The 17,846-nt window shown below is 46.9% G+C and overlaps 1 protein-coding gene across 1 annotated transcript in view; it reads left to right on the top strand.

The window, feature by feature from the left end:
- Nucleotides 1–17,846, top strand: part of LOC131284639 (uncharacterized) — a 44,068-nt gene that overhangs the window by 19,946 nt on the left and 6,276 nt on the right. Inside the window, exons 5-11 of the mRNA XM_058313503.1 lie at nucleotides 1,304–2,450; nucleotides 8,370–8,460; nucleotides 8,585–8,794; nucleotides 9,072–9,198; nucleotides 15,889–16,474; nucleotides 16,603–16,779; nucleotides 17,377–17,741. Of these exons, the coding sequence (XP_058169486.1) occupies nucleotides 1,304–2,450; nucleotides 8,370–8,460; nucleotides 8,585–8,794; nucleotides 9,072–9,198; nucleotides 15,889–16,474; nucleotides 16,603–16,779; nucleotides 17,377–17,741 (2,703 nt within the window). The remainder of the gene's footprint in view (nucleotides 1–1,303; nucleotides 2,451–8,369; nucleotides 8,461–8,584; nucleotides 8,795–9,071; nucleotides 9,199–15,888; nucleotides 16,475–16,602; nucleotides 16,780–17,376; nucleotides 17,742–17,846) is intronic.

The raw sequence follows: 17,846 nt of genomic DNA, 5'->3' as shown, positions 1-17,846 counted from the left end.
AAGCAGTGTTGTTTATCGATGCAATATAGTAAAAAGAAGCATTCAAAAAAAGGAAACACTTATACTACGGCTCACTGATAATCTGAGCAACCCATTAAAGCTCACTCAACCGTCAAGTTGGATCGAGATGAGCTCCGGCAAAAGGGCAAAAGTTTGTTCACTTCCGGCTTGTTCGATGTTCCCCCGGCGTGTCCGATTACTAGTCGCAAGTGAACGTCGAACGGCGGTTCCGGTATGGAAAACGAACTTCCCAAACAGTTGGGCAACATTGTTTACGTGGGTGTGTATCTGAAAGCGGGTACATTCCATTACCTTTTGTTTGTTTTTTTCTCATGGTTCTTTCGCTACAGATTTGCACAGTTTGTTTTCTTCAGCTCCCGAGCTTTCATTTGCACAGGATTGCTTTTCTTTTTCGCCCCGGACGCACCCGGGCTGACATTAACTTCTTATTTACGAAATGTTCCACCGACGACTGATCCTGTGCCAGTTTGCCGATAGCGTGGACTAGTTAGTTTTTTGTTTTTTATTTCTTTTCGTTCCCATGTTGCTCGTTCGACTCACCTCCGTCCGTCTTTTCCATAGTGAAGCTCCCTTCTTTCCCATCGGAGTGTGTGCGTGGTGGGCTGGAAAATGAATCCTGCTTTTCGTCTTGCCTTGCCGTCCTTGGTGTTCATTTAATTAGACCCGTAACTGGAAGGCGAAACAAGTTCTACGCTACAGTACGCTACTTTCTATTTGTATTGAATCTTTTTGCATCTCCGGCAGCGAGCGGACGGTATGCGTCCAGGAAAATGCTATCACGGCCACGCTTCCAAGCGCAACTCGCGGAAGAAATATGTGTAGGGAACCGGATGAAAGATACGGCCATCAGGGCTTTATTGCTTAATACTTTCGCAATCTCATCAAAACATTAGCCCCGTTAGAGGGTTGGTGTTTTGTTTGTGCAGGTTGTAGGTTGCCCAAAGCCGTTAGTATCAATTTCTCACGGCCAGTTATGCACTACGAATATAGCTTTATTTTTGCTCTTTGGTTTCGCAGGGATAAATATATTACGACCCGCAATAGTAAATGTGTCCATCGGCTGGCCTCGCCTAGCCCATGACCCCATTTTCTCGGCTCTCGACTGCCACGACACACAGACGAACACACAGACAACGGGGTCCAATCAATTTGCCCATTCACTGGCTGACAAAAGCGTTTAACGAACTTTTATGCTGCCTTTTTCCGCCTTTTTTCATTCGACTCGGTGGCCTTTGCACATTTTAACACTCCTTCCTCCTCTCGCACCATTCTCTTTCCCCAGTGGTAATCATCTGTTCGTCGATCAACTCGCCGCAAACAATCAGCGTAATCAATCAACTGCAGCGGTACGGCAGCACGAAGATCCTGCTGGTCGACATGGTGGGCGCAATATTCAGCAGCGATAACGTCCTCTACCGGCGGCTGGCGAAGGAAGCGGGTTCGGAGCTGCTGCTGGGGGAAACGCTACGCCACCGGCGCAACCTGCTCGTCCTCACGATACTGACCGAGAACTTTCGCACCATCCTGCACCGGCTGCATGCCGTCGACCTAGGCGACTACGAGCACATCAGCGAGAATTTGCTGAAAATTCGCCTGACGACCGGCGATGATAGTATCGATGCGGACAGCGATAATGCCCACCAGGGCGCGTCCGACGACGAGGAACTCCGCGGAGCGCTGGAGGTCCTGCTGGACGTCGCCGCGAACGGTACGGAGCCGTCGGAAGGCTGCGACTTCCAGGGTTTCTTCCAGCACGTTGCCAACTGGCAGGAGATCCTCAAGCAAACCGTCGACTCCGCCCGCTGCCAGACGCTGTTCGGGAGCTACTGTGAGCTGGCCGTGGACCAAGCTGTCACCTCGACCGCCCCCAGCAATCCATCATCGGCGGAAAATGACACCGACCGGTCGGGGCCGGGGATCGGGGCCGGTGGGGGCGGCCAAGCCGTGAATCAATCGTTCGCAGCGGCGGTCGAGGAAATCGAGCGCTTTTGTGAGCTCTTCCTCGCCAGCTACGATCGGATGCTCGGCCCCAACGGGACCTACCGTAAGCCACCGGAACGGCCCGACAACCGGCTGCTGTTCGGCGAGCACTTCCAGTTCTTCGACTTCCTGCTGGCGACGCTGCAGGACGCCGGGCGGCACCGGGCGGTGCAGTTCGATTTCATTGCGTTCGACTTCAAGAACTTCTCGCCGCACCACCCGCAGCAGGCCGTCGTCTGGCGCCCCTTCCTGATCCTGCAGCAGAGCCAGCTGCACCGGCACCAGTTCAGCATGCATCCGGTTCCGCCCGGGTACGCCGACTGGGTGGTCGAGGCGACGCTCGAGACGATCTGGTTCTGCGGCCCGCTGTGCTGGACGGTGGTCGGGCTGGTGGCGCTCATCGCGGTTGCCATGATCGTCGGTAGCGTCGTGTTCACCGTGGCCGTCCGGTAAGTCTTTCACCGCGTTGCATCGGGACCACGGGGTTTTCCACGGGGATTTTCGCGCCGTCAGCATTTCCGGAAGGCCGGTACCATTAATGCCGAGGTAAATTACCTGCCATTTGGATGGCAACATCGCTCCGTGCGCATGTAAACGTTACCGTACGTGTTTCCGGTGCTTTCCGCTTTCCCGGAAGTTACCTTCCTTCCGAAGGTCATCACGCTCCTTCTCCCGCCAGGTCGAGATTCCGACTTGCAAAACGTGAAATGAAAACGTGACGCAATTCATCTCGCGCGAAACGAACGTTCCGGCGACATTCGGAACACGGTTGTCCGGGCCCATACCCGAGATCAAAGTTTCCACCGACCCTTTTACTCCTTGCCCTGCGCGTTGTTCCCCTCGTTGGGAGGGTATTACACCATACCGTTTTCGATGCAGGCTTTCCGGGTGGCGTTTAGGAAAAGCTTTCGGAAATAAATTCCCCGAACGGCGTCCAATTTATACGGTTCGCTGAGCGTGCAGCTTTATTTAAATACATCGGAATGCAAATTTTTCCTCGGAACTTGTCGAGCGAACGGAGTGAAATTTCATTCCGAGTACATCTGCTGCCTTCTCGAAGGCGTGCGACGTGTTCGGGCGTTCTGATGCGTATGTCATTTACATGCTGGAAGTAAATACGGTCCCCCGCTTGGTATTTGCCAAGGCCGCGGTGTGCGGATGGAAATAGCTATTGAGTTAACACTTCCACCGTAAGACAGCTGGATGGCACCTTTCAACGGGCAGCCCGTTCTGTCCATCAATCTTTTCTACCCATTCTTCCGGGTCGCTTCACTTGACCGACAGCTCGTTTCGGTCGAAATTTTTCCGCCCACCCTGGGACCTATCAAATTAAGACCAAACCCCAGACACCCTTTCGACACGAGCTAGCTTTTTCTCTAGGTGTATTAACTACGCCCGGCTGCCCGTTTGGCTTCGTTTCGTTTCGACCGGCAGCTCCCGGGGACAGTAGAGCGCCCTTTTTTGATTCGTGCCGCTTGTAAGTTGGCTGCTTTATTGTTCATCCCTTTTCTCGAGAGACCGGCACTCGCCCCCACAGGGTGCCGGTTTGGGCTCGCGCTGTCAAGCTGCAAACGCATGGGTATTCTCACTCTTTACCTTTTCCCTACACACACACGCACACGATTGGAAGCAATTGAATCCGAAATTGATTTCGTCCTAATTTTCTGACCCAAAGCCGTCTATTTCTGGACACGCAGCCAACGTTGATTGACGTGCAGCCGGTGGAAAACAAAACCCTTGTTTAACCGGGCGCGTCTCGAACCGTTCCTCGTGGTGTTGTTTTATTATTTTGTGATATTTTTTTTTACTTTGCTCCTATAAAATGAGTACACGAAAACACCAGAGGTCGAAAATTGGCAAACAACTGGCGAACAAGTTGTGTGTGTGTGTGTGTTTTCTTTCTGTTCGAAAAACTTCCATCCGCCCACTGGTGACGCCTGCAGGAGACGGTGCGGTTTGGTGTTTCTCTTTTATGACAACGAAAAGAGTGTTTTTCGTTCCACCCCCGGGAAAAATCACAATTTTTCGTAACATTCTGTGTTTCCCTTCCCTCCAACCATCAATTTCGAATCATGATCGTTCGAAGAAGGCCTTGTTTGCTGGCAAAGTATTAAAGCAAAGAATATCCTTAAATCCATGCCATCACACGATTCGTCGTCCTTCGTGGACAACTCGGATTATGGGACGTGGGTGTGGGCTGGGGGAAAAGTTCGCCACTGCTAATCGGCTAATTTCCGCCTGGGTCCACTTATTACGTGCTCCGGTGGGACCCGTTTCGCTGGAAGTGGTTATGTTTTAATCGCCTTCGCTCACAATACGCGCACCGGGCGTTTGTTTATTCAATCAGCTGCATCCAAGCGAATGCCGTTCGCCAAAAAAGCCGCAACCACTGGGGGAGAGGGGGGCTGGGGCTGGGTTCGGGTACCACAAAAATGATAAAACTTTGCCCTTCCCCGGACGGCCGGAATATAGGATGATAAATAATGCACAACTGCGTGCTGACCTGTTGCCAACGGCCAGCCATTATGTGTTCCATTCCATCCGGACACCAGGCCCCGGACATTTACTAGGTGGTGGTGGTGGAGTAGGAAAATTGGCAAGGGAAAATGGATTAACCGAAGCTCGGTCCGACCGTCGGGTGAATCGGCAGAGTTTGTTTAACTTGTTCCGAGTCACCGCGTTTTGGGTATCGCAAATTTATGATACTTTTTACCGATTCACTTCACGGTCGCTGGAATTCCCGGTTCGGAAAGGTTTTTTTTTCTTCCTCGGCGGCGCCGGATGCGGCAATGCGGTATGAATAAGTTAGCACGGAATTTAGATACACAAAAAACCAACAACAACGGCGCAAGCGAAGGGAACATTATTAATATTTAATCCCATGAAGCACAGGGGACGCCAACGCTTTCGCTTTGAAAGAAAAAACCGAAAATGGCTCTAATTGATGTATCTTTTAAAATGTCCGTGTTTGACCGAAGCGAATATATTAATTCCTCGCGCTTCAGTGGGTAAGGTTACGATAATAGATTACTTACCTGTAATGTCAATCGATTTATATTCCATCGAATTTTGTTTGGTTAGAATATATGATTTACTAGCTGCCTTGGTTAAACATTTTTTGAACGACATACAACTGATGAAAATATATGGTTTTTAACTACACATTTTGATTGTTCATTCTACAGGTGCTATGCTCTGTAAAAATCAAAGGGTTCCAAAACCCTGTCGTTACACTTACATTTTCGTGGGGTTGCAAGCTAGATCAATAAACATATATAATGCAACCAATGTTTTGTATTTTAACTTTCAACTCTTCGACGTTTGCATGTTTTGATTCGATGTTTACATTCACCCATATGTAAAAGTTACTTAAACTAAACAACATTTGTTATTATTACCGACACATAATGAAGATTATTCTTCTTGTTAATGCAAAGAAACAATTTTTTCGTAATCAACTTTCTACGCTCTGTAACAGCGTGCTGTTGAGATTACACTTCATATGTAATTACTGATGTAAACAAACAAACCAATATACGACGATAGAAAATCGTAATCAATTAAAAAAGTATGTATTTTCCTGACGGGAGATATAGCTAAAAACCTATTCTCATGCCTAACAAACATGTGTGCAAAGTTTGAAAAAAACGATCCATCCGTTTAAGAGGAGTTTAACCACTAACACCGTGACACAAGAATTGGCTAGGCGTAACTTGCAGACAAGCGATAATGGAGGCGCCTTGTACTTGTTTGTGAACAGCAATGAAAGGAAATGATTAATTTTGAAATGATATGGCTATAAGTATTTTGGAAAAAGGAGCAATCAGTATCCAAAAATAAATCTGTAAATTGTGAATCTTTCTGTCAAAAATTGATTCGATTTCATCGTTGTTTCACCGTCCTTAAATTTAATAAAAATCGTTTACATGTTTGAAAATGAAAAATATCTACTATATAGCATCAAGTTGATGATATATTTTTCAAACTGATGTAACTCCTAGAAAATCGATTTTATTCATGCAACAATTGGTTATGTTAAGCCATGTTCATTGATAAGCTTCATATAACCCCAAAAAAGCGATTGTCCTAAGAATACCTGTTCCGTTCCGTAATTAAACTTATCAATTACTAGAGCTTATGGAGTACTAAGAATAAGTTCATTTTTGTACTTCTTTTGAAACAAGTTTTTAAGCTCTTCCAATGGCCGATAGTCCATTATCTCGATCGATAGCGAATCGTAGTCAACTTTTGACCAGGGATTGACCGTGGCTTAAACAACCGCCGCTCGAGCTCGGAAAAGCCAGCTCCGGAAGCGATTTCCTCGGCATGTCAGGTGTCAGCAAGGAGCCGCACATTATCGCCCGGTAACAAATTACTCGACGGCCATATAATGGTCCCTCCACCGTTCCAAAAGTACAGCCTACCTTCTGATGGCCTGTCCAAACGGAGGATCCTGGCCTGCCCTTCGCTCCAATCCGCACGCAAGACTTTGACTGCACCGTATCGCAAAGTTATCGGGGAAACTTATCCGATACCGAGGAAGCCACTCAAACGATTCATCCCTGAATTTATGACCGTCCCATCCGGGCGGAACGGTGCTCGTTTCGGGAAAGTATCCTCATCATCGGATCTGCCCGGTCCCAACCATTCATAACGGGAGACGCGTGTAAAAAAAAACGCCACAAACTCGAGGGAAAGCCCCGGGCAAGAAAGAGAAAACTCCAATGAAGTGTTTATCTCTCTTCCATTGGCGGTGAAAGTATTCCGAACTTTTAATTCTGAACTTTGTAACTTTCGTCCCTGCGCATCCTTCTCCGACCAAGTGAGGCGGCCCTCGGGAAGGTATGTGTGTATGTTTGTGACATGATGAGGGTCCGTTTGGCGGAAAACTCGTGACTCCGGAAAATTAATTGACTTCGATTAGGTTAACGCACTTTTCGAACGCTTCGTACTGGGAAGCTCTGGGTGGCTTACTGTGTCGACCGAGAGTGCCGGCAATGTGCGCACACATACACACAATCATGAAAAGCGATAAGGACGTCAACAAAATAAAATAAAAAAAAGCAAACCAACGAAAGCAACGAACCGGCGACACTGGGCCTTAATCGGTTCGCCACGGTTATGACCCCCCCGATCGCTCCGGGGCGATCCCTCACCGTGAGGAAACATGCCCAGAAGCGGAAGGAAAGGAAGCGTGTAATAGAATGGAAGGGTACGGTCCCTGCAATGGGACAAAGCATAACTCACTCAATTAAGTTTTCATCGAGAAAGAAAATGAAACTTTCTCTTCCGCCGTGCCGTCCCGACTTACCAGCACGATTTATCCGAGCGCTTCGTGACTCCCACTGCTTCGCTTTTCTTTCACGGCTGCGAGCATTTCGTTATTTCTTGTTTTCCTTTTGCCGCATGCCATCGATTGCAAAGAATTCCAACGGTAAACGCCGGACGCACCGGAAGAGAAAAAAAGCCAACTGTTTGGAACTTGGGTTTTAGCGTTCTGGGTTTGCCTCCTTACCGTGAAGTATGTCTTGCGCCAACGGCATTATTGGAAAAGCCTCCGGGAATGCTCAGAAACGATTCCGGTTGCCAAAAGCCCACGGCTTCCGATTACCGAAAGCAGTGTCCCGTGCTCCCGCCTTGGGTCACGAGGGAAAATTACGATTATTTACGGTAAAAATAGTTCCTGAGTGGTTTGGACTGGGCAGCATCGCAAAAGTGTGGACCCTTCTGTTTTCTTCTAAATACTAGAAAAAAGCACGATGTTCAACGAAGAAGAGATAAATACTAGAAATAAAAGTAGGAGTTGAAAGTAAGATGAGATATAATTAAAACCGTCCTATCGTGCGTAAATAATATGGAAATTATTCAGGTTTGTGACACATTTTACGATCATTAGTATTTTTCACTTGTCGTTTTCATCGTTCCAATGTTCAAACGAAGTCAACAAAACCGTAAATCAAACCTTAAAGTGTGCAATCCTTCGAGAACGAATCTGAGACTGAATTGGGGAATCCAGTGAAGGACATCGCTGAAACCCGAACAGGACACCAAAGGGACGGAAATAATTTTCTTTGAATTCATTTCGCTCCGCAAAGCATAAACGCTGGCTTTTCCGCCGAAGAGTTCGTTTCTTTGTAGCTCGGTTGGAAATGATTGCCAGAAGGACAATCCGAGCCAACTCAACCGTCCGTTTCGGATAGTTTCCCTAAGGAGAACTCGTTATCGAAACCGGGCGAGAGTGTGGTATCTAATTAAATGGTTCCCAACAACTACGTCGCCCTTTGGGCCGCAACCGTTACGACAAGGGAGTTGTCTAATGTATTTTTGTTTCAACCAACTGTTTCGTTCTGTTCTCCTCCCATCGACAGGAACTACATCCTCAAGACGCGCCTCTCCAAAGGGCCGAACAAGATCGTCCTCTCGCCGGCGGACTTTGTGTTCCCAGTCGACATGCGGAGGGTAAGTGCGAGGCGGGCAGCAGAGCAGTGGCCCCACCCGCAAAAGGGAAACGTTAATGAAGGTCTAATTTGCATGTATTTCCATCCGGACACCTCCCGATGCCGACCCGTATCGCCGTGCACAGGTTGACGAGGGTATCGAGGCGATGCTGTGCTGCTGGCTGCAGCAGCTCCAGGAGTTTGGCGGACCCGAGGTGGAGAAGCCGGACCTGCTGAAGGGTTCGATCGGGTCGCTCAAAAATCTCGGCCTTCCGGTCCCGACCAAGCCGAGCTCGGGCAGCGAAACGCTAATCCGCCACAGTACGGCGGCCATCGATCACAAGGCGCGCTACAACGTAAGGAACTACGCGACCGTCCGGTGGAGGTGTTTCCGTTAAGTGCTTTTTCATTTTTGTGTGTGTTTTTGTTGTTTATCTACAACCGAAAGCAAATCCCATTTTGATCCCGACCGCGCCAGAGCATCCATTAAACCGGGTGCCTTCCAACTTCGATTCCAATCGCTTCGACGCCCGATGATGGCGCCTGTTCGCCCTTCGCACTACGAGCCTTTTTTTCTCACATCATCTTTTTTTTATCTCTCCCCTCCACCGCCCCTGGGCACTCTCTTCACAGGGCGACCTGGTGCAGCTGAAGGAGATCCCGAGTTCGAGTTCGGCGTCCCACGAGCTGAAAACCAAGGCGATGGATCTGCTGGTGATGGCGCACGGTTTACGACACGAGAACATTAATCCTCTAATCGGTAATTCACCCCTGTTGTAGCACTGTGCTTTCCGGAGTGTAGCTGTTGGATTTTCCGCTTGTTTGTTTGTTTTTTGCGCACTGCTTTTGTGCTTGCCTTACGACGACGTATCCACATTCCAGAACACCCTACAAACATACATTCCACGCCGTGTCCCGTTTAGTGCCTTGTAAACATTCGCGTTTTACGACGTACCTGTAATTCGTCAAAAAGTCGACAACACGTTGTGCAGCAGCAGCACACTTCGAATATACGCCGGATGTGGTCCTCGAGGGGCGCGAATCCTGCGCCACCCATCCCGTTATCCTGCTCGAAACCATCAAGCATCGCTCTAATGGGCGCCCATAAAGCCGGGCCCATCTTATTCGATCTATTTGTCATCATTAACCTGCTCGTTTATCGGGTGTTCCGGTCTGGTGGCACGAGTCAAGCCTGTCTCTTTCACTCCTGCAGACTTCCGGGAGCACTCGGAGGTTGCAGACGGCAGGTTTTTGCGAGCCGGCAAGATCAAAGTCCCCCGATAGAAATACATTCATTATGGTCTATTTCGGCAAAAGCCACTTCGCTCATAATTTTGTCCCAAAAGGGGTTCGTCCGGATACCGGTAGCTTCCCTGCTTCGATTAATTCCTTTGGCTCAGCTCTATTGCATGCTGCTTTAAGCTGCTTCAACACTGGTTTAATCGAAGGTTCAATCGTGTTAGGTTCAATTTATCGCCGAATTAACCCTTTAATATGGGAAAACAAATTCGATTATTTTAAAACGTGCGCTAGATGCCAAAAAAATGGATGGCATCTTTTACAGTGGGACTGTTTTGTGTTGGTTTTATTTTTGTGGGGAAATTCAATGGAATATAGCGTGAATACTGATAGGTTGAAAAGACCATATCAGTACATTAACATGTTGTAACATTCGCAATCAATTATTACTATTCAAGCATGACTATCCAATATATTGAACTAAACATTTTAAAGACAAATTTTACAGAAATCAAAAGACTCAAGTTAATGCATGGATGTTTCAACACCAAACACTTGAAGAGATAATGCATTGATATTTCCAATTCCGTAATTCTAATATTACGACAAGTAGCTAACAAGGACCATATTTTGGCTAACCGTTTTAGACCGTTTTAGAAAGTCGCATTTCATATCAAACTCATTTCAAGATGCGATGGTGCATATGTCAGTTTCATGCCGTAGATGCCAGAGACAATCTAAACAGAAAATATTAAGTGGTATTGTTCCAAGAAATTAACCAGCAGCAGTTCGAACTATTTCAAAGCGTTTGACCTTTTTAATCAGAATCAATTTAAAGAAGCAGTGACATTTAAATGAGTTTACATTGGCTGATGGGTCCTGTTAAATTTGTATTCGTATATTTCGCTCGTATCTAAATTCACGTAATTGGTTTCGGTATTCCTAAATTTTGACAGATTATTTCAGATGAATAGTTAAAGTTTCCAGAAAATTCAAATAATTTATATGCCGTTTGCCGTGGCAACGATACCGTACTGAAATTTTCTCAGTAATTATAAAAATCAAGTATTCACATACAAAGCCAAATTTACAAAGCATAAAAAAATATTTATCTATTTATGAACCAATTCATCGAAATACTGTTTTAGCGATAAAATAAAACAATTAATTTCAAAAGCTTGAATTTGCAAAAACTATAGTCATCGTCTGTTGCTACAGTTATGTACCGCTTTATATTACAGCTTGTATACTTTGTATTCAATTTCACCTCGCAAGCGAAACAGCACAGAACTGCTCATGTCTCGTGAACGGATCATCGGGCATGTGAGCCAGATAAGTGAATCCCTTGCTTCAACTATAATTATTCCATGACAACCCACCTTGTGCACTAACAAATTGCACAGTATTTCGATTTCAAAAGGGAAGCACAGAGTTTCCAGTTAATTCTAATCCCGGTTTATTTCGCTACCAGTAAGCTTATCGATCGCGCCGAGCGAACACGCGGTCCCCGTTTTCATTTCATTTGGCATTTTGAGTTCGACATGCGGCCGGGAAAATCCCCAATACCGACTGCGCTGGTAAGCCCTGGTAATGAGCAGTACACCGGTAAACCGGAGACCTTGCCTGTCCGTGATCAATCCACCACCAGTCATTAATTCCAATTATTTGCCAATCAAATTATCCGGCGATACATTGACACGGGACGCAACGCAAACACAGCGAGAAGCAACTCGCTTCCCGTCGTGATGTGATAAGAGCTTTCGAAGAGCGTTTATTAATTTCACGTCGTATCGTATATTCCCTGCCGCAGCGTCTTTCCTCCCCGATAGAGAGGAGCCTCCCGCGGTGAACCAGAAGGCGATAAACGCCATCGTTTGTCTCCGATGTCAGCCGATGTACGGTTGCTTTTTGCAGGACGCCAGGCTGATCGGTACAAACCGAGAATGAAAAGACACCCATTGTGGTTTGATGAGTGGCTACAGCTTCGCTTCGCACTACCGATCCCTCCTACCGACACTAGGCAACGCCTGACCATCGTGACTATCGCATCGCATCGAAACGTGCTACCATAGGCTGAGCTAAATCTTATTAATTAGAAGTGTTTCGTTTGCTCGAGCACAATAAATATGGCTTTTGTGGCGCATTGTGGTGACAGATCGAATATCACCACATCGCACACGGCTGCTGCATCTGTGTCGTGGGCGGAATGTCTCTCTGTCATGCGGTCCTAGGGCCGAGTGAAACGCACCCTGGTACGTGCATTCGCAAGATGGTCCTGGAATGGTGACATTGTAAAGAGGAAGCTTTGCTCAATGCTGTATTGTATTGTAGGGTTGTATTTCTGCCATTCAATAGACCGAGGGGGTAGGCAACAAAGGCCACAATTGTGCACTTGACACCCTTTCCATATGCATATCTCTTACGGGATGCAAAGCAACAGACTCCCATAAAGTGTAAATAATTGTATAGTGCAGCTGAAGAAGTAATATTTTGTTTAATTGAAAAATTAGCTCAATAGCAAATTCCAAAGCTCTCTGTAGTATGTGCTACGTCTACTAAAACAGTGCATTTGGTTCATCTCCCTTTGCTGCCCACGGGGCACGGAATCTTTCAAGGAAAACAGCACATTTCACTCCATTTTCCGTGGGATTTGGTGCTGGAAATAAAACGTGCTAAATATAACGACCCTCGTTTAATGCCTGACCGGACCAGGGCACCGACCGGTCGAACCCTCGTCTAGGTTTACTGTTCTAGCGATAATTGCACCCATAGACGTCCGCTTCCCCGAACCACAATACGCTTCATCGGCAAGTGAACTCCGCCAACCAGACCCGCCAACAATGTACAGTGCATACTCACGTCCACTAACGGCAACAGTGTAACCGGAAAATTCTACTTCCACTCATTTAATTATTATCTGGAGATGGCATCCTCCTCCGCTGGGAAGCGTTTCCCGGTGCGTCCGGTGGTACCGGTTCCGGCTGGAAAAGGGCTCGGGCAACAACTTGACAGCGGTTGTTTGCCGTATTGGCCGTAAACAAGCACGTCGGAACATGTTCATTTTCGGATTTCGGTCGGCCCCCGTTCAGCAATGGCTTCCCTCCGAGCCGTTGCCAGCCGAGGCATCGAACGTATCGATCGGAGGTTGGGTTTTCGAGGACTACATAAAAAAGGAGCACTTACGTTGGTCTTCCCGAACGCTTTACGAAAGGTCAAGCTTCCTGGCCAATCATGCTGGAACACAAACCGAACCGAGGTCCCGAGTGGTACCCCCATCGTTAACAGTGGGTGTGTCAGGGCAGATTCGGTGGAGAATTCTACTAGTCCATAGTGTCCAGCATCCGATGGCCGATGCTGGCAATGATGAAAACCAAAGTAGAGCGAAATTCGCGTGTGAAGGGTGAATCTCATTGCCGTTCGCCAGTCTACTCCACATGACGATCCTATTTTCGGTACGCTCAATGTAGTTATACGGCCTTTGCGCTTCGAAACCGTCAACGGGAAGCTATCTTTGCCCACCCGAGCACGACGTGATAGCAACCGGGGGTGCATTTTCCTAACCACACTCACTGCTGTTCGCCGACGTCCTACACGCCGACGAATGAGGCACCCGAGCATCTCACTGCGATGGAGGCACTCGGTCTTCCTTTGTGGCTGACCTGTTGGTGCTGACGTTCCATAAATCTACGGCCAAGATTAACTCCCCAGCAAAAGACCGCCTGGACCTTTCCGGTGATGAGATGAACTGGAGTGTGGGTTTTCGATCGAGCCCAGCTCGACCCATCGCCGAATGTTCGCCCAGTTTCGCCCGGGCAGCAACCAGCTCGAAAGTGGTCAGTCGATTCAATCAGATAATTAAACCAACACCGAGGCCAGCGGCAACAGTTGTAAAACTCAGTTGAAGATGGAGGCCACCGCGAGGGTTCAATCCAGCACGTTCGTCCAGTGAAGCGCAGCGTCGACACCATTTGCCGAAACTCACCCGCCGAAGGTCAGAGAGTGAAGCCATTTTCCAATTTTAATTCAATTAAAATTGTGTGAACGATCCGGGGTGCCTCCGGGCGGCAGACGGGCAAGGTCATCAACACTTTTCCGATTCGACGTGCAGTTTCCGGTGCCGGGTTTGTGTTCTTGTGCTTCCTTCATTCTCACCTCTCCCGGGGTCGGTTGCGCACGATTTCTATTTCCTTACGTAATTGACACATTTACACAAATTATTGTCAGAAAACTGGAAATGGGAAAAAAACAATAAACAATTACAATCAACACAAATGAACACGTCAGACGTTAGCATCGTTATCAAACCGACGGCAGAGCAGCAAACACGATAACCAACCCTTACGCAACCTTCCCCCACGGGATGTTTCCCGTTGAAAACCCACCGCCCGAGATAACGACAAAACAACCGGAGAATGTAGAACTTTTAATGAGTATCACTCGTCGCGCCGGCGGCGGGTTCGAGAAACCAAACCACCAAAGCACAATAAGAGCCCTGTAAGGAAATTGTATTTACCGTAATGATAGTTTGGAATGTGCAAAGTTTTTCCCTCCCATTCCGGGCGAAATATTGTCTTTGCGTTTAGTTTTATACCTTGCGGTTTAACGTTCACCCTCGACGTGAGTTTTGGATGCCATTACATAACGCTAACCGTAACGAGACAGTTTTCTTTCACACTTTATGGATGCGTATCGCTTAATTTGAGTGAGTTACGATGAGTTTAATTGCCGTGAGGTAAAATATTTTGGCTTTCAACAATAACTTTCGTCATTTTGTAGTTGGTTTCATACCCATTAAACGATTTATGACTCATTTTCTGTTTCCACCGATGTTACAGATACAGGTTTTTTCTAAACATGAACACAAGAAACATTAATTTCAAAAGTAACTAAAAAATTATGTACTCAAAACATATTGTAAACTAGCGTTCATTTCAACATTTTTGCAACGTTATTTCACCACGAATATATAACCTTTAACCGTTTCATAATACATTTGATTCCCCAGCCATAGAGCTGGTACAGATGTAAACCACCAGAACCATTGAAAGATATAGAAAAAAATAACATAAAACAAAATTTGATTGAATTCGGTTTAAATTGTACAGCGAGCTCGTTTGTAATGCAAAACGAACCGCAGCACCGCCAGATCCGTGTTTCAAGGACGAACCTAAACCGGACATAAAACCATCCCGGATGTGAATTGCATAACGGATGCTCGGAAGAGAAAAGCGGTCTCGTGGGATCCAAATTAATAACTTGCCGTCCCTGGGCCACCGTTCGGCTACCGGTTGCATGGTTCGTGATCTATCGTTGCACTTTGTGATGCAATCCAAACGCTCACCGCACAGAAAAGCAGGTGCATAAAGCGCTTCTCACATGTTGATTTCTGTGTTTTTGCTGTCATTCGTTGGAACTTGTTAGTGCCCTAACGAATGCATTTGACGCAACTAGTTGTTGGGCCTTCTCTGTTCTAAACCTTTCGCTAGAAAACCTTCAACCAGATATAAGTAATAATTTATTGTAATTTACATAACTAACTTGTTCGTCTTTAAGGACCAAAACAAAAAATAAGTTATTGTTATTTAAATTTATTCACTTCAAGGCTTTTTCCAAATGAAATATAAAATCATAATATTATTGAACACAATCTTAGCATCGTTTAACACGTTCCGTTCCGCGTCACCCAAATATAGGTGACAGCAGTTCTAGTTCTAAAAAGTTTTTGACCCATAAATAAATGAAAATGCAACCTAAAAATTATTGTAATATTTTATATAAATTTTTTGGGAAGCCAAGTTTTTGCTTGGCCTTCGGAAACAATCGGTTTAACCAATATTATAAACAAATTGCAATTAAAAAAATTGTACTAAAAATTGTGCTAAAACGCTTGGTACGCAACGTGTTAAGGAACAAAAGTTTAAAAACATGTGTAGACGAGAATTTGTAAAACCTTACATAAACGAAACAATAGCATATGAACATAAATCGATTGCATAAAGTTACAATCCAAGACCGTCTCCGTTTAACATCGACATTACCCGTGTTCTAAAAGAGACGCGCTTATTAGCGATGGAGACGCCTGGTGGGTTTTACATTTCTGTTCGTTTTGTGTCAAGTGTCCAGAACAAATCAGCTACAACTTTTGTGACTAAAGCCTTTGAGTGTGATCAGCTATTAACGAACTTCTTCTTCTGATTCAACTCTTCTTCAGGCTGGCTGAACGAACCGACACGGACGGCGCTTGTTTTCGAGCACTGCTCGCGGGGATCCCTCCAGGACGTGCTCATCATGGACGAGATCAAGCTGGACTGGTCGTTCCGGTTGAGCCTGCTGACGGACCTGGTCCGCGGTATGCGCTACCTCCATGCGTCTCCGCTGCGCGTCCACGGCTCACTTTCGTCGCGAAACTGCGTCGTGGATGCGCGCTGGGTGCTGAAGATTACTGACTACGGCATGCAGAGCTTCTACGAGGCCCAGGGCATCACGCCGGCACCCAGGAGCGCCAAGGAGCTGCTCTGGACGGCGCCGGAAGCCCTCCGTGACTCGAAAGCCTACCCCAAGGCGGGCACCCAGCCGGCCGACGTGTACGCCTTCGGCATCATCATGCAGGAGGTCGTCGTGCGCGGTGAGCCGTACTGCATGCTGTCCCTGTCGCCGGAGGAGATTATCGCCAAAATCAAGAAACCCCCGCCCCTGATACGACCGTCCGTTTCGAAGGGGGCCGCGCCGCCGGAGGCCATCAACATTATGCGCCAGTGTTGGGCGGAGAATCCTGAAATGAGACCCGATTTTGCGGCGTAAGTTGCACGACGACGAGCCCGTTATAGCCCGTGTCGCCAGAGTGTTTCCAACAGCGTGTTAATTGCTAATTTTTAATCACGTTTTTCTTCCTCTCGCCATTCACCATTTTCCTCGCGCCTGGTAGTATCTGCGAACGGTTCAAGCAATTAAACCACGGGCGAAAGGTTAACTTCGTAGATACGATGTTCCAGATGCTCGAGAAGTACTCCAACAACCTCGAGGAGCTCATTCGCGAGCGGACGGAGCTGCTGGATATCGAGCGGAAAAAGACTGAACAATTACTAAATAGGATGCTGCCAAGGTAAGCCGTGCTCATCCCTATCCACATCGCTATACTCATGCGGGAATTCGTATTTGCATCCTAAGTGCTTTACAAGATACTACCTTGTTTTATATCGAGCATACATTCAGTCAAATGTTAAGTTCAAGTCCGGTTATCTCAGCAATTCGTGATCTAGGATAAACATTCAAACGATACATTGTAGGTAAACTTCTATGAATTGGGTTTTGAACTTTTGAGTTGGTTTTTTTTTCAAAACAAAGGGAGTAACTTTTTCGAAATGTCTCGCACGAATTGTGTAGAATAGTAGTTTATCTACCATTTCAATGTTCAAACCCTACGTTATGTATTTCTTGAGATAACTGCACTTAAAGCATGGATATGTGACTGTACGGGTACATCTGACTCTTGTTATGTCTCTACCTCACAATAATTGCGTGCACCATACGCTTCTTAATTGCATAAAGAGAATTCAAAATTTCACTCCCATTCTCGTCGTAATGGGAGAGTAAGAAAGAGTATATTTTATTATCAAAGGCTGTTTGGTTCGCCTAGACAATTGTGTTAAATATTTAATTTAACAGACAGAAGCAAACATTAAACCATCTATTTTCCCAGCTCGGTTGCAGAAAAGCTTAAATTAGGGCTTGCCGTGGAACCGGAAGAGTTCGCCGAGGTGACGATCTACTTCAGCGACATCGTGGGCTTCACCACAATCGCGGCTCACTGTACGCCCGTCCAGGTCGTCGATTTGCTAAACGATTTGTACACCTGCTTCGACGCCACCATCAACGCGTACAACGTCTACAAGGTGGAAACGATCGGTGACGCGTACATGGTGGTGAGCGGACTACCCGTCCGCACGCCAGATCACGCGGAGCAGATTGCCACCATGGCGCTGGACCTTCTCTCCCAGAGCGGCCACTTCAAGGTACGCCACCTGCCCGGTGTTCCGCTGCAGCTTCGGATCGGCCTACACACCGGTAAGTGTGCGCCATCAGGCGCCTCGCTAACAAGCTCACGCTTTGCCGAACTTTCGCTATACGCTTATGCGCCTCCTGCTGGCAAATTCAAATTTTTCCCCCTCG

This window comes from Anopheles ziemanni, chromosome 3 (assembly GCF_943734765.1).
Source record: "Anopheles ziemanni chromosome 3, idAnoZiCoDA_A2_x.2, whole genome shotgun sequence".
In the NCBI taxonomy this organism is placed as follows: domain Eukaryota; kingdom Metazoa; phylum Arthropoda; class Insecta; order Diptera; family Culicidae; genus Anopheles; species Anopheles ziemanni.
The sequence above is the reverse complement of the archived record's forward strand: the minus strand, read 5'-3'. Positions and strand labels throughout refer to the sequence as shown.